Source organism: Myotis davidii, unplaced genomic scaffold (assembly GCF_000327345.1).
Source record: "Myotis davidii unplaced genomic scaffold, ASM32734v1 scaffold251, whole genome shotgun sequence".
Classification (NCBI taxonomy): Eukaryota; Metazoa; Chordata; class Mammalia; order Chiroptera; family Vespertilionidae; genus Myotis; species Myotis davidii.
The window spans coordinates 200,392-214,483 of NW_006282378.1; the positions used below are offsets into that span (position 1 = coordinate 200,392).

At 44.1% G+C, this 14,092-nt stretch overlaps 1 protein-coding gene across 5 annotated transcripts in view; it reads left to right on the forward strand.

Moving 5' to 3' along the window:
• Positions 1-14,085, forward strand: part of SLAMF6 (SLAM family member 6) — a 24,450-nt gene extending 10,365 nt beyond the window's left edge. Inside the window, exons 3-9 of one of the 5 annotated variants that reach the window (XM_015558653.1) lie at positions 4,139-4,459; positions 8,502-8,765; positions 9,234-9,341; positions 9,675-9,713; positions 11,158-11,240; positions 13,169-13,243; positions 13,835-14,085. In XM_015558653.1, the coding sequence (XP_015414139.1) occupies positions 4,139-4,459; positions 8,502-8,765; positions 9,234-9,341; positions 9,675-9,713; positions 11,158-11,240; positions 13,169-13,243; positions 13,835-13,849 (905 nt within the window). In that variant the 3' untranslated portion in view covers positions 13,850-14,085. Of the gene's footprint in view, positions 1-4,138; positions 4,460-8,501; positions 8,766-8,867; positions 8,879-9,233; positions 9,342-9,674; positions 9,714-11,157; positions 11,241-13,168; positions 13,244-13,820 lie in introns of those variants that run through there. The other 4 variants (XM_015558665.1, XM_015558672.1, XM_006752844.2 and 1 more) reach the window with 4 other exon arrangements.
• The last annotated feature ends 7 nt before the right edge of the window (positions 14,086-14,092 follow it).

A 14,092-nucleotide genomic window follows, 5' to 3' on the forward strand; every position in this document is an offset into this window, starting at 1 on the left:
AAGAGATATTTGAGCTCATCCTTGAAGGATCAATAGGAGTTCACTTCCTGAAAAAGGTGGGAAAGAGAGTTTGAGGCAAAGAAAACAAAGAACAAAGAAGAAGCAGGGCATTCTTGGAAGAATCACAAATAATTGAACAATGGAGAACCTCTTGTTTTTATTCAAAACTCTGCTCAATAGTATCTCCTCTGTGGAATGTTTCCTGGCACACCCCAACTCTTCCTGATCATCATTCTCACTATGTGTGCTAGCATGGAGTACATACCGCTATCAGATTAATATTTACTGAGCTAGAGCCAAGCCAGCATGGCTCAGTGGTTGAGCATTGACCTATGAACCAGGTGGTCATGGTACAATTTCTTGTCAGGGTATATGCCTGAGTTTTGAGCTCAATCCCCAGTTGGGGGCATGCAGAAGGCAGCCAATCGATGATTTGCCCTCGTCATTGATATTTCTATATATCTCTCTCTCTCCCCCTTACTCTCTCTGGAATCAATAATATATTTTTTATTGATCTAGAAATTGTGCTAAGTGCTAAGAATATAGAAATAACAAACATAATTCTTACCTCAAGATTATGGAATAGAAAGGGGAAAAACAGGAGAACCAAGATGGCAGTGTAGGTAAACACCAGTTCTCGCTGCCTCCCACAATCACATCAAAATTACAACTGAAATACAGAACAACCATCATTCAAATCAGAAATCTGGATAATGGAAGTCCTACAACTACAGAAGTAAAGATGAAAGTATATCAAGACTGATAGAAGGAGGAGAGTTGCAGACTGGGCTGGCCCAACAGCTGCATGTGGCGTTTTTTTCAATCAGTAGGGATATCTCAGATGCAAGGGCCTCCCATGAGAAGCAAGGGGTCCCAGACCCACACCAGACCCCCATCCCAGGGTTCCAGAGCTGGGAAGAGAAGTCCCTATAATTTTGGGCTATAAAAACCAGTGGGGATTGTCATTCAGTGATATGGAGGCTGCTGGAGCCCCAGGCAGTTCCTCTTAAAGGGCCAACATGGTACCATTTCCTCTAAGTTCCAGTAGCAGGCAGTGTCTTTGGGGAATCCAGGGACATATGGGCAGGAACTGGATTGTCTGGTATTGGGGCAAGAACCCTAAGGTGGCTTTCTCCCAGACAGGGGTGCTCACAGGTGTCATTGTTCCTATGCTGAGACTCCCCCCATCACAGTGCTGACTGGCAGCCACATCTGAGCCTCCATCAGCCTGACTTACATTGTTTACTCCACCCTGGTGATTCCCTGAGACCCTGCCCCATCCAATTTGCAGCCCCACCCAAGCTGTTTGCATAAGCTTTTCCATATGAATGGCCTGTCATAGCTCAGGCTCCAGACTTTCCTAAAATCTCTCAAACAAGCTGCAACTGACATCAGCATGCCCCAAACCTATCAATAAGAGGCCTAAGACCCAACACTAAGACCAGCCTGCTTTGCTTTATAGCTGGGCCTCCTCTGGGCACTTCCAAGCCCAATACAAATAGCAGCCATCTGCACATCTCTCTGTAACCCCAGGAAATGGCTGACTTTGCACCTCCCACGAGGCCCCAGAGCCAGTGCATCTGGTGGAGAGCTTTAGACCATACCAGATTACAACTCTACACATCCACAAGTGACACACTCAAGGAGCAGACTCAGTGAACACCAAAGCCCCATTGAAACAACTTCTGCTCTGTAAGGATGTTTCCTGCACAGCAGCCCTTCTGCTGTAGTCACAGCTTGTCATCACAGCCAATTGGCCTGGAGGCCAATTCCTTCCAGTGATGCCAATGGCAATCAAGGCTCAGCTAAAACAAGATTGTGCACACAGCCCACACAGGGGTGCATCTGGAGGGGCCAGCTCAGGTGACTGGGGAAGCAGCTGAGTGTATAGGTAAGGGCTAGTGATGAGGAAAGAGTTGCCACAGAAGGTCTCTAAAAGGGAATACTGGCATGAAAGACCTATGGAGACAAAAGAGTGAGACACATGGACACCAGGAAGTAGCGCATTCCAGGTAGAGAATTGCAAGTGAAGCAGTCCTGACCATCTCAAGGAATAGCCAAGCCAGCGTAGTTTGAGCAAAGTGAACACAGGGAACAGTGATGGGACATTAGTTAGAAGAGAGAAAAATAACCAGAACATTTTGGTCTGTGTAGGTCATTGTCATTATTTTCTTTTGCCTTGTTTTTTGTTCTTGTTTTAATATATTTTACTGAAATTTAACATACAGAGAGAAAACAAATACTAAGTATCATCTCAATGTACAAAATGAATACATTTGCATATACAGAGACAGGCCAAGAAATAGAACATTATCAGCTCCCCTCCCCCAAATTCTCCCTTTTGCTCCCTCCTACTTGTCATCCCTCCCACCTCCTGAAAGGTAACCACCATCTTGACTTCAAATAGCAGATTTGTTTTGCCTGCTTTTTAGCTTTAAAATAAATGGAATCATATCGTGTATTCTGTTTATATCTGGGGGTTTTTCTCTCAAGATTTTTCCTTGTGATGTTTACTCATATGGTTTCAAGAGGGAAGAGTTAAGATGACAAATACCAGCATGTCAAAGTGCTGATGGGAAAGATGTGCTGGGAGGTAGTACTGATGCTGGCAATGTTCATGTGCCTGGCATCCACAAGACAATTCAGGAAAACAAGAGCTCACCGAGAAGCTGAGTGAAAGGGTTCCAAGAGACATTTCCTCCCCTACTCAGATCCTCTCTTGAGAATAAAGAGACCTCAAGAAGGTTAAGGTCATGGTTATAGTTACTGATTGATTGTTTGATTCACTGAAACAGATACTATTTTGTGTCAGGTACAGTGCTGAAATGCAAAGATAATTAAAGCCTGATTGGTTGCCAAAACCGGTTTGGCTCAGTGGATGGGGCGTCGGCCTGCGGACTGAAGGGTCCCGGGTTCGATTCCGGTCAGGGGCATGTGCCTGGGTTGCGGGCACATCCCCAGTAGGAGATGTGAAGGAGGCGGCTGATCGGTGTTTCTCTCTCATCGATGTTTCTAGCTCTCTATCTCTCTCCCTTCCTCTCTGTAAAAAATCAATAAAATATATTTTTAAAAAAAGCCTGATTGGTTAGACAAACAAACAGAGGGCTACAAAAGAGTGTAATAATTGTTTACTTAAGCATTTATCTAAGTATTTGGCAAAGGATGCTAAGAAAGCATCTTCTTTAAGAATCTCTGTGCCCGGCTGGTGGGGCTCAGTGGTTGAAACTTAACCTATGAACCAGGAGGTCACGGTTTGATTCCCAGGTCAGGGCACATGCCCAGGTTACGGGCTCAATCCCCAGTAGGCGGCATGCAAGAGACAGCCAATCAATGATTCTCTTCATTGATGTTTCTACCTCTCCCTCTCCCTTCTTCTCTAAAATCAATAAAAATACATATTTTTTTAAAGAATCTTTGTGACTATTTCACCTTTTTTGCTCAAACATTAATGGTTCTGAGATAAGCTCATTAGAATATGGCCATTATATATTCCCTTTAAATGATATTTATTACTTTTATGTATATCTCTTCTACTAAGTATAATCTTTTTGAGAGGGGAAAAGATGACTTTTAGTATCCTGAAAAGAGCACAAAATAGTTGGAGTCAAAGTAGTTGAGTTTGAATCCTGATTCATTCTTTAGCTATGTAACCCTGGGAAAATTGGGAAATTGCTAGTGAACTACTCTATGCCTCAGTTTTGTTATAAATTGAGATAATAGCACTCATCTACCTACCTCACAGAAATTGTTGTCAGCATCAAATGAAGTAATGTATAAAAAGAACTGTAAATTCTGATTATTTGTCCTCTAAATCTCACAAGACCACTATGTTGGACACATAGTAGGTCATCAGTAAATGTTGAGTTTTAATTATAAATTATCAGCAAACACTGTGGTTTTGGAATCTGTGGCAGGGAGTTGATGTAGTTCCTTGTCCCCCTCTATCTCATGCCCAGAGAAAGAACTCAGGGGCTGGAGTGAGATGGTGTGTATGGCCGAGGATAACCGGCCAGTGTGGGAGAGTAAACTGTGCCAGGATCATCGGGGCTAACAGTCCATTAACAAAGCGTGCCAAATATTTTGTCGGGGTGGAGCCTTTTTGATAGTCATTTCAACAGTTTCCCTTCTGTGTTTATAGGGAACACAGTTTCACAAACCCAAGCACTCCCATTGAGGGTGGACGGAGTGCTGGGGGAATCGGTAACTCTCCCCCTGAAGTTTTCTGCAAAAGAGATCCAGTCCATCACCTGGCTTCATAATGGAGCATCTATCATCTTCATACCGAAAGATCCAGCACACATCCAGGTGACTGATCCAACACGGAAAGATCGACTGAAAGTCATCCAGTCCTCCTCCTTGCAGATCAACAACCTGACAATGGCAGACAGCGGACCTTACCGGGCCCAGATAACCACAACAACCTCCAGAGAGATGTATGAGTACAATCTGTCGATCTTCAGTGAGTCAAAGATTAGATTTTTTAATTTTGTGTAGACTAAGAAATATTACATATTTTAATTCTATGTGACTGCAAATATGTGCTATGGCCTAGTAGTAAGGACTATGGCATTAGGAGCCAGATTGAGGTCAGTTACAGCAACACCCTACAATCACAGAGGTAGTAAGTGGGAGAGCTTCCCATATAACTAGCGGGTATGATGCCTCCCTTTATACAAAGGTTCATCTGACCCAGTGGTCAATGTACAGAACAGTAGTCTATGTAGAAAATGTTCTAGAAGGATGAGTTAAAAAAGAGAAATGTATTTTCTAGCAAGGTTGTTTAATTAACAAAACAATATTTTCCCAGATAGCTCGGGTCCTCAAAATAAACTTATGGAAACTATAATTGCACAGTTTATGAGTCAATGTCAGAAAAAGAAAATCCGTCTAGCAATCAGTGATGCCAATGAGTGACAGGAATGCTTGTCTTCCTTGGAGAACTATGGTCACATTACCTCTTCCTTGTGTTTTCTCCTCTTCTGTCTGTCTCAGATATCTCTGCTTTTCTCTTACAAGGACACTTACTGGATTTAGGGCCCACCTAGATAGATAATCCAGGATCATCTCATCCATCTGCAAAAGACCTTTTTTCCAAATAAGATTCTTAGAATTAGAATATCTGTGTGTGTGTGATGTGTGTGTGTGTGTGTGTGTGTGTGTGGTGGGGGGTGGGAAGCGGTGGTCATCATTCAACCAACTATAGGCAGAACCACTCTGGGTAATCAGTGGTCATCAAGGCAGAACTAGGGTCCTGGAGAGAGGAGACACATCCATTGGAAAGTCTGGGAACAGATCCCATATCAGGCTCCATTACAACATTCTTCTGCCACCACTCAGAAGACCACACTCTTCTGCACTAACCACACTCCGGAGGCTCAATGTCCATCCCTCCTCAAGGTCTTTTAGAGCACCTCTCCTTCAAAGGCACATACACAAAGAGATGTGCAAGCTACACCAACATGTCTTACAGCAGTACAGAGGAATCTCAAGGTATGAACTATATAGTATTTTAAAACATTGACCAGCCCTAGCTAGTTTGGCTCAGTGGATAGAGTGTTGGCCTGTGGACTGAAGGGTCCCAGGTTTGATTCCAGTCAAGGGTACAGGCCTGGGTTGTGGGCTTAGTCCCTAGTGGGGGGCATGCAGGAGGCAGCCGATCAATGATTCTCTCTCATCATTGATGTTTCTATCTATCTATCTATCTCTCCCTTCCTCTCTGAAATCAATAAAAATATTTTTTTAAAAAAATAAAATAAAACATTAACCAATTACTTCATATACCAGGCTAAGGATAGCAAAGATTTTATCTTACAGGCCATGATCAACTAATTGGGAGTAACTTCCTAGAATTCATTGTTTTTGTTTGTTTAAATATGTGTGTTTTTTTTATTTTGAGAGAGAGGGAGAGGAAGGGAGAGGGATAGAGAGATAGAAACAGAAATGAAAAAGAAATATCATCGATCAACTGCCTCCTGCATGCCCCTCACAGGAGATCAAACCCACAACCTGGGCATGTGCCAAGACCAGGAGTCAAACCAGTGACCTGTTGGTTCCTAGGTTGATGCTCAACTGCTGAGCTTCACCGGTTGGGCTCAAGTTCACTGTTAAAAAAGACATTGAGGCCATGTTAAGTTTATTCATTGAGTTAACAATATTTGTTGACTATGAACAATGTACAAGAAACTGTTTTAGGCACTTGAAATGTATCAATGAGTAAAACAGACAAAGATCCCTGCCTTCATGGAGCTGATATTCTGGGTGGAGAGTAAGAGGAGGTAATAAGCAATACATGTAATGTATAAACAAATGACACGGTATGTAAGAAAGCCATGCTGTGGAGAAAAAAATAGATTAGAATAGCATAAGAGCATCAGGATTGCCAACAGGGAGTATGGCCTAATTTTAATTACAGGGTCATACTAAGCTTCATTTGGAAGATGACATCTGAGCCAAGACCTGTTGGAGGTGAGGGAGTAAGCCATGAATATATCTGGATGAAGAACATCCAGTACATGTACTTTCTCATGCCTTGCATGTTCAGGGAACATCAAGAAGCAAAGTGAGGAGAGAATAATAGGAAACAAGGTTCAGTAAGAAAATTGAGGGCCACGTCATGTAAGGCTCTGAGAGCCAACATATGGACTTTAGATTCTATTTTTTTAAAATATATTTTATTGACATTTTACAGAGGTGAAGGGAGAGAGATAGAGAGCCAGAAACATCGATGAGAGAGAAACATCGATCAGCTGCCTCCTGCACATCTTCCACTGGGGATGTGCCCGCAACCCAGGCACACGCCCTTGACCGGAATCGAACCTGGGACCCTTAGGTCCGCAGGCCGATGCTCTATCCACTGAGCCAAACCGGTTTTGGCTGGACTTTAGATTCTAAATCTCAGTCCGGTTGAGAACCATTGGAGGGTTTTACAAAGAAGTAATATGATTTCACTTACTTGCTTAAAAGATCTCCTGGCTGCTCCGTTGCAAATAGATTGTAAGGAACAAAGGTGGAAGCCACTGGACCAATAAGGAGGCCATTGCAACAATCCAAGCAAGAGATGATGCTGGCTTGGACCAGGATGTAGCAGGGGAAGTAGTGAGAAGTGCTTGGATTCTGGGTATTCTTGGCTACTGGATAAAGTTGTTATTGACAAAGATGGAGAAGGCTGCGGATGGAACAGGTTTTAGAGAGAAAAACAGGAGTTCTTTTGAACATGTTGCATTGGAAATACACATTATGTCCAAGTGGAAATGTCAAGTAGATGGGGTTACAAATTCGTCAGGTGGAAAAGGTAATAATATAGCTTTTTGGTCAGCCATGAACAAAGGCTGAGGGAGATGTGACATTCATGCCAAGTATTTGCCATTGCTGTGCTAGGCTCTGTCTTATTTAACCCTCATAATGACCTAAGCAGTAGGTATTCTTGCCCAGTTTTACAGATGCTTGAAACAATTACCAATGTAGTCATGGTCAAGTAGCCATTAAATAACTAAGTAATGATTCTAACCAAGTCTTAACTCCAAATCCAACATTCTTGCTGCTACATAAAAGCTCCATTCTGGCAAGATAGATTCCACTAGTCCTAATTGGTTAACTAAGCTTAAAACATTACTCAGTCTCTTCTAATCAGACAGTTGGAGTCATTCTGTTCTTTACTGGGTCATCTTAGGCCAAGTCTAGGTCAGCGACCTTTTCTGTACTGTTCCCATGTCCCCATTGATCCATAGCTACTGATATCTCACTAGTCAATCTTTTCTGGTCTCTGCTATCATAAATTTCTGCAGTAAAGGCTTTCTCAGATGCCTGAATACATTGCACTTCTTTGCTGCCCAGAAGAACTTGCTTGCTCTCTCAGTTTCTTCGCTTCTTTCTTCCCTAATGTTTTGGTTCTCAACGTGTCCTTTTCTGTCCTGCTGACATTCTGCATCAGGGTCTCTCTGTCCCTGCTGGAGCCAGCATCATAAGCAAAGAGGACCAGAACTCCTGGAGACTTGTGGGAAGTGTAGTTCCCCGAGGGTATCAGCTTCCATCTTCCACCCCAGCTGAGGATTCCTGATTATGGATGAAACAGGACTCTTGTACCTGGCTCTGTTTTCTAACCTGGCTAAGGTAGGGCTGGCCCTCAGCTTACTCTGCAAGTTGTTTTTACACAAGAGGCAAAACAGAAAGGCTATAAAGGACCCCAGGAATAAACTGAAGTACAGAAAAAGTACGGTGATCAGCCTCAAATCACCCAACTAGTTGGTGGCAAACTCAGTCTTTCACTTTTTGTTTCTCACACTGGCTTTTCTGTCTCATACCAATGTCCCTCATCATTTGGTCACCCCAGACCTTGATCCCATCAATTAGGCAACATAAACAGTGTTATTTACAGAGTATACAGATCAGATCATACAGCAGAGTGTCGGGTAGAATACAGAAACATTGAGGGGAAGGACATTTTAAACAGAGGGCTGAGCCAAACCATTTGTCCTTAATCTGGGTCTTTTCTCTGCACACAGGACGGCTGAGGAACTTACAAGTGGCTAATCACACTCAACTCTTTGAGAATGGGAGCTGTGAGATCCAACTGACCTGCTCTGTGGAGAATCCAAATGACAATGCCTCGTTCAGGTGGCAGGTCGCAGGAAACACAATCCTGGAGGAAGCAAACCTCACTATCTCTTGGGAGCCCAAGAATTCCAGTGAAGTGACATACACTTGCATAGCTAAGAATCCTGTCAGCAATTTATCCTTCTCTTTCTCTGTCCAAAGTCTCTGCAAAGGTAACAGTCTGTCTCAGGTCTCTCTGAAAGTCTTGAGCAGCTGTAGGGTGTGGCGTGACCACATAACTGACATGATTCCCCAAACAGCAGCCCAATAGGAAGCAGCCAAATATGCTGGGAGAAGACAGACACTCAATGTCTACTCCCAGAGGTCTCACCTTCCTCCCTCACCCACCCCCACCCCTGCCCACACACACCCCCTCAACCCTCCTGCAACACACTCAGAGCCCAAGAGCAAAGTCCTTAGGAAGGCAGAATTGTTTCCTTCTCCTGGCTCTACCAGGCCCTGCCCTGCCCTGTCTCCCACTCCCAGAAATCCTGCCCAGAGCCCCAGAGCTTCTGGGTAGAGATGAACCCACCCTGCCCCCCCCAAAAGTGGGCTAGAAGAGGTTAAGTGTAGGCTCTGAGAAGAACACAGAGCCTTACTCAATTGTCCTAAGTGCAACTTCTTTTTCTTTTTCTTTTCAGGTGTTTTTAACGAAAAAAGTCAACTCTCGGTTATCCTATTGAGTATACTAGTGCCTTCTTTGATCTGTATCGTGCCCTTAATTGTCTGGAAGAAGAAAAGAGTAGCAGGTTTTCTTTCTTCTTACTTGTCTTTTCTCCAAGGTTTCAGAGACTTTGAGTCTGGGTTCCCTTTACCTATGTTTTGGAAGACAGGGAAAGAGAGGAAGGATGCAAACTCTGGTTCAGCTAGTCCACTAGGACAACACCTGGGGTTTAACCCCACACCTGCTAATTTCCTGAGAAGTGGTCCTACTGGGAAGTTAGGTCCTCAGGTCCTGCCTGCCCTTACCTTTCTGGTCTCCTCCCACCACATATTCTGGAGAGGCACCTATGGGGCTGGAGGGGTAGAAGATCTCTCTCGTTACAGTCACAAGTTTCTATTTCCTTGATTTTATTTTTCAGGTTCCTTATACTTTTCTACTCAGCAAACCCAGAGTCCTGGTGAGCTTCTAGACTCTTAACTCCCAGTCATAAAACAGCTGGGAATAGCCAAATTGAAGGAGAAGGGGGCCAGGCAGAGGGCTGGATAATTGGAGAGGATGGAGTCAGAATGTCATTATGCAGATGGACCATATGGCACCAGAATCTGTCACTGTGCAAGTTTGTTCCCTGTGGGACCTACAGGGCGCTTTACAAGCATGTGGACCAGTCACTGACACAATTTCTTGGAGTGGGATTAGGGCCATTCCCCACCCTGCTGATGGAAAAGCTAAGTGCCAGTGAAAGGGGTCATGGCCTGTCCACGATCCCGCAGCAAGTCCAGGGCAGGTGTAGGATTAGAGCAGCAGAGGCCCAAAGACAAACTGCCTGACCCCATCACTGTTCACCCAGGGTTTGGGAACTGAGTAAAAGCAATCAAAAGAGAGAATGTGATAGAGACACTGGAATACGGACTCTGAACTCAGGTTAGCACTGAGTCTCATTTCCTGGGGGAGAGATATGTAATGTCATGTGTAAAGGACATGGCATAAGATTTGGAGTCAGAAGGTATGCATTTAAGTTCCTTATTCGGTCATTTCCTGTATAATTTTGAGCCAAGTAAATTAAATTACCTGAGCCTACAGTTCCTTATCTATAATAATAAAAGCATAGTACACTAAGTAGGCCAGACGTCCTTCTGGACGACCTTCCAGACGAAGCTGGGGCTGCGAGGGAAGCCCGGGTCCCGGGTGCCAGAGGGAAGCTGGTGCTGGCACTCAGGGGAAGGAAGGCCTACCCTTTTTTTTTTTTTACATTTTTTTAATTATTATTTAAAGTATCACAAATAGTAGTACATATGTCTCCTTTTTTTTTCCCAAATTACCTTCCCCCAGCCTCCCCTACCCCCGGCACATGCCCTCACCCGCCTCCCAGTGTCTTGCGTCCCATTTGTTAAGCTTATATGCATGCATGCAAGTCCTTCGGTTGATCTCTTACCTCCCCACCAACCCTCCGCAGCCAGGAAGGCCTACTCTTGCATGAATTTCGTGCATCAGGCCTCTAGTCTCTACTATAATCAAACCCACCTTAAGGACCTCTGAAAGGTTTAATCACAGGTATGTGAAATAATCCAGTTCCATTATGCTGGCCAGTAGGATCTCTAGCTCATAAGTACGTGGTCCTATTTGGTCCTATTAGCTTCCTTGCTCACATGTGAATTCAATGGGAGGCTGAAACTTTAGGGTACCTCAAGACTATGTGCCCCCAAGCGATGAGGGCAAAAATAGATCCCATGATTGAGAAGTTTCTGGTTCAACGCAGAATTTCAAAGACTGTCAAAAATGAATGAACCTTAAGGAATAGCAATGCCTTGAACAACTGCATCTTCAGGGCCAGAAAGTGTCCCGGGGTAGGAAGGGTCTGGGAGAATGCTTCTGCAGCTGACTGTGCCTCTCTGTGTTTGCAGCAGAGACCCCGAGGGGCGACTCAGGGAATGAGCCAGCCAGTCCAGAGAACACTGTGTACGCTCAGGTCACTCATCCAAACACGGTGAGTCCTTTCAGCCTCATACTCCATCCTGAGCATTACTGTTATATCATGATTCAAAGACTTGTCGCCACAGTCATCTGACTAATCCAAACAATGTACACCATTGAGGAGAGGAGAAGGCTACCGAGAGCTACTAAGTTCTACGCAGGCCCATTCCAGCCCCAACCGCTCTGACCCCAGTGGAATGTTCACTCACACCCGTAGCGACACTGCTCTCCAACTGCTTAATGCATCAGGAAGTCTGGTATCCTTCAGCTTAATTACAAGCTGCCTGAAAGTAAAAATTACGTCTTCCTCTCCCTTCCCCTATGTCTTAGCATGGTGCTCAGTAAATATTTGCTGAGTGGATCAAAGTTCCATTAAGTTTGAGAGTTTCCAAAGGAGACAGATCAGTAGCAGGGAAAGTAGCAGAGCTCAGAAGCAGTCTCCTTAAGAGGGACAAGAATGTGCACCCCCTCCACAGTAGAGGGCAGTAAAGACATGAGTAGCCCTCAATCCTCCCCACCCCTTTAGCAACAGAACCGGATGGCCTTGGTCAGGCATCAACAATTCCCCACCACCTGCAGGGGGTACATTTCTAATGAACACTGTACATCCAGGAAGGCCAGTTTCCCTGTCATCTGAAAACAAATCTAGAGACTCATCATTTTCCAACTGACAGAAGCAATAGTCTAGCTAGAAATCTTTGATCCCCTCATACAGTCCCTCACAGGTATTTGTAAAGCAAGCTCCTTGAAGAAAGGGAACATGAAGGGAAACTCTTACTTGTTCAGATATTTCTTGTTGTTGTTGTTGTTTTTCCTTAATCCTCACCTGAGGATATTTTTGCATTGATTTTAAGAGAGAGTGGAAGAGAGAGGGAAAGACAGAGAGAAATATCGATGTGAGAGAAACACATCAATTGCTTGCCTCCTGCACGAGCCCTGACCAGGGAGGGCCTGGGCCAGGAGGAGCCTGCAACCGAGGCACATGCCCTTGACTGGAATCGAACCCGGGACCCTTCAGTCTGCAGGCTGACATTCTATCCAGTGAGCCAAACTGGCTAGGGCCTGTTCAGATATTTCTATTGTCCTTCCCATTTCCTCTTGAAGACAAGATGAATCACTCTCAACAAACCAAGAAACTAATCTGCAAATTTAACTTTTTCTTTAGGGTAAAATTGTGCTTTGGAGAGTTTTGGAGATCTTGAAAACACCCTGAATATTTTTAAATTAATTTTAAATGTCAAAACCTCTGAGCACAGGGGACTTCTGTTATTGCTATAATTTGTATTCCAAGCAGAGCCAGTCTTAATACCAGATGTTTCTCCTACCGGTTCCCCCTGCTTGAGGAGAACACAATGACTTGATGACCAGGCAGGTAGAGCCACAGGGACAAAATGGAGCAGGCAGCACCGTCCAGGTACAGCCAGTAAAGATCTGAGACAAAAGACAGTAGAGTTGGGTTCAGGACAAGAATGCTTCCTTTTCTTCACAACACTTGCTAAGAAAGGCACCCTTCTGTCTTTGATTCTTGATCCCACTGGTTCGCTGGGGTGTGCTTCTGTTTGGGGTTCAGAAAATGCCACTAAACCAGCCGTGGGCGGCCCGTTTGAAATGAATAAAACTAAAACTAAAAAAAAAAAAAAGACCGTACCCTTTTATGTAATGATGTTTACTTTGAATTTATATTAGTTCACACAAACACTCCATCCATGCTTTTGTTCCGGCCTCCGGTCCAGTTTAAGAACCCATTGTGGCCCTCGCGTCAAAAAGTTTGCCCACCCCTGCACTAAACTCACAGGTTTGAGAGCTGGCAGTGTTTGGTCTCTAGCCCCCCTTGCTAAGCACCCCCTAGAACTTTGTCACACTTCCTTTCTCTGGGAATATATCTTTGCATGAGTATCTCTTTGTCTGCATGAGCCCAATGAGTATGATTCCTTTTTATAGAAAACGGAAATCCCAATACCAATGAAAAATAATGATTCCTCTACAATTTACTCCACAATTTGTCAACCCAAACAGGTAAGCCCATGATTGTCCCACATTCTTACCTCTCTCATCAGACCTATGACTTTGCAAAGAAAGTAAAAGCTAAGGAGCCATTTTTGCCCTGGATGGTTTGGCTCAGTGGATAGAGCGTTGGCCTGCAGAAGTGTCCCAGGTTCGATTTCAGTCAAAGGCACATGCCCTGGTTGTGGGCTCAATCCCCAGTAGGGGGCAAGCAAGAGGCAGCCAATCAATGATTCTCATCATTGATGTTTCTATCTCTCCCTCTCCCTTCTTCTCTGAATTCAATAAAAAAAAAATTTTAAGTTAAAAAAAAAGTTAAGGAGCCATTTTATAGATGAATAATGCCAGCAGAATACAGAAAGTCTCAGGACATCACCCAAACATACCCAAAAAGTCTTGTTGTATTAGGATCCCCATGCATATCTGAGTTTTCAGCCAACTTGTGTTTTAATTCTGCCGTATGCTATCTATCAATATTCTTGTCTGCCTTCTAGTGCTCTCCAGACCTCCTGTGTAGCCATGGGGTCTGGCCCGGGGCTCTGGTCCTTATTAACCGACTTCATTTTCCTCTTTTTCCCATTAAAATAAGCCAATTCCTTCCAGGGCAACTGTTCTTGACAACATCATCTAAGTTGCTGAAATGTCTCAAAGGAATTCAGGAATGACACATCTTCTCCTGATCCCATGGGAGATAACAGAGCATCATTTCTGCCTGGAAACAGAATTTCAATATCTAGAATGATCACTTCCAGTCCTTCAGACTTGAACCTGCTTCCCTAGGACAAACACCAGTTAACTGCCACGGCTCCAAAGTGGAAACCATTCCCACCTGCCATGATATTTTGAATTTAATTTAAAAAT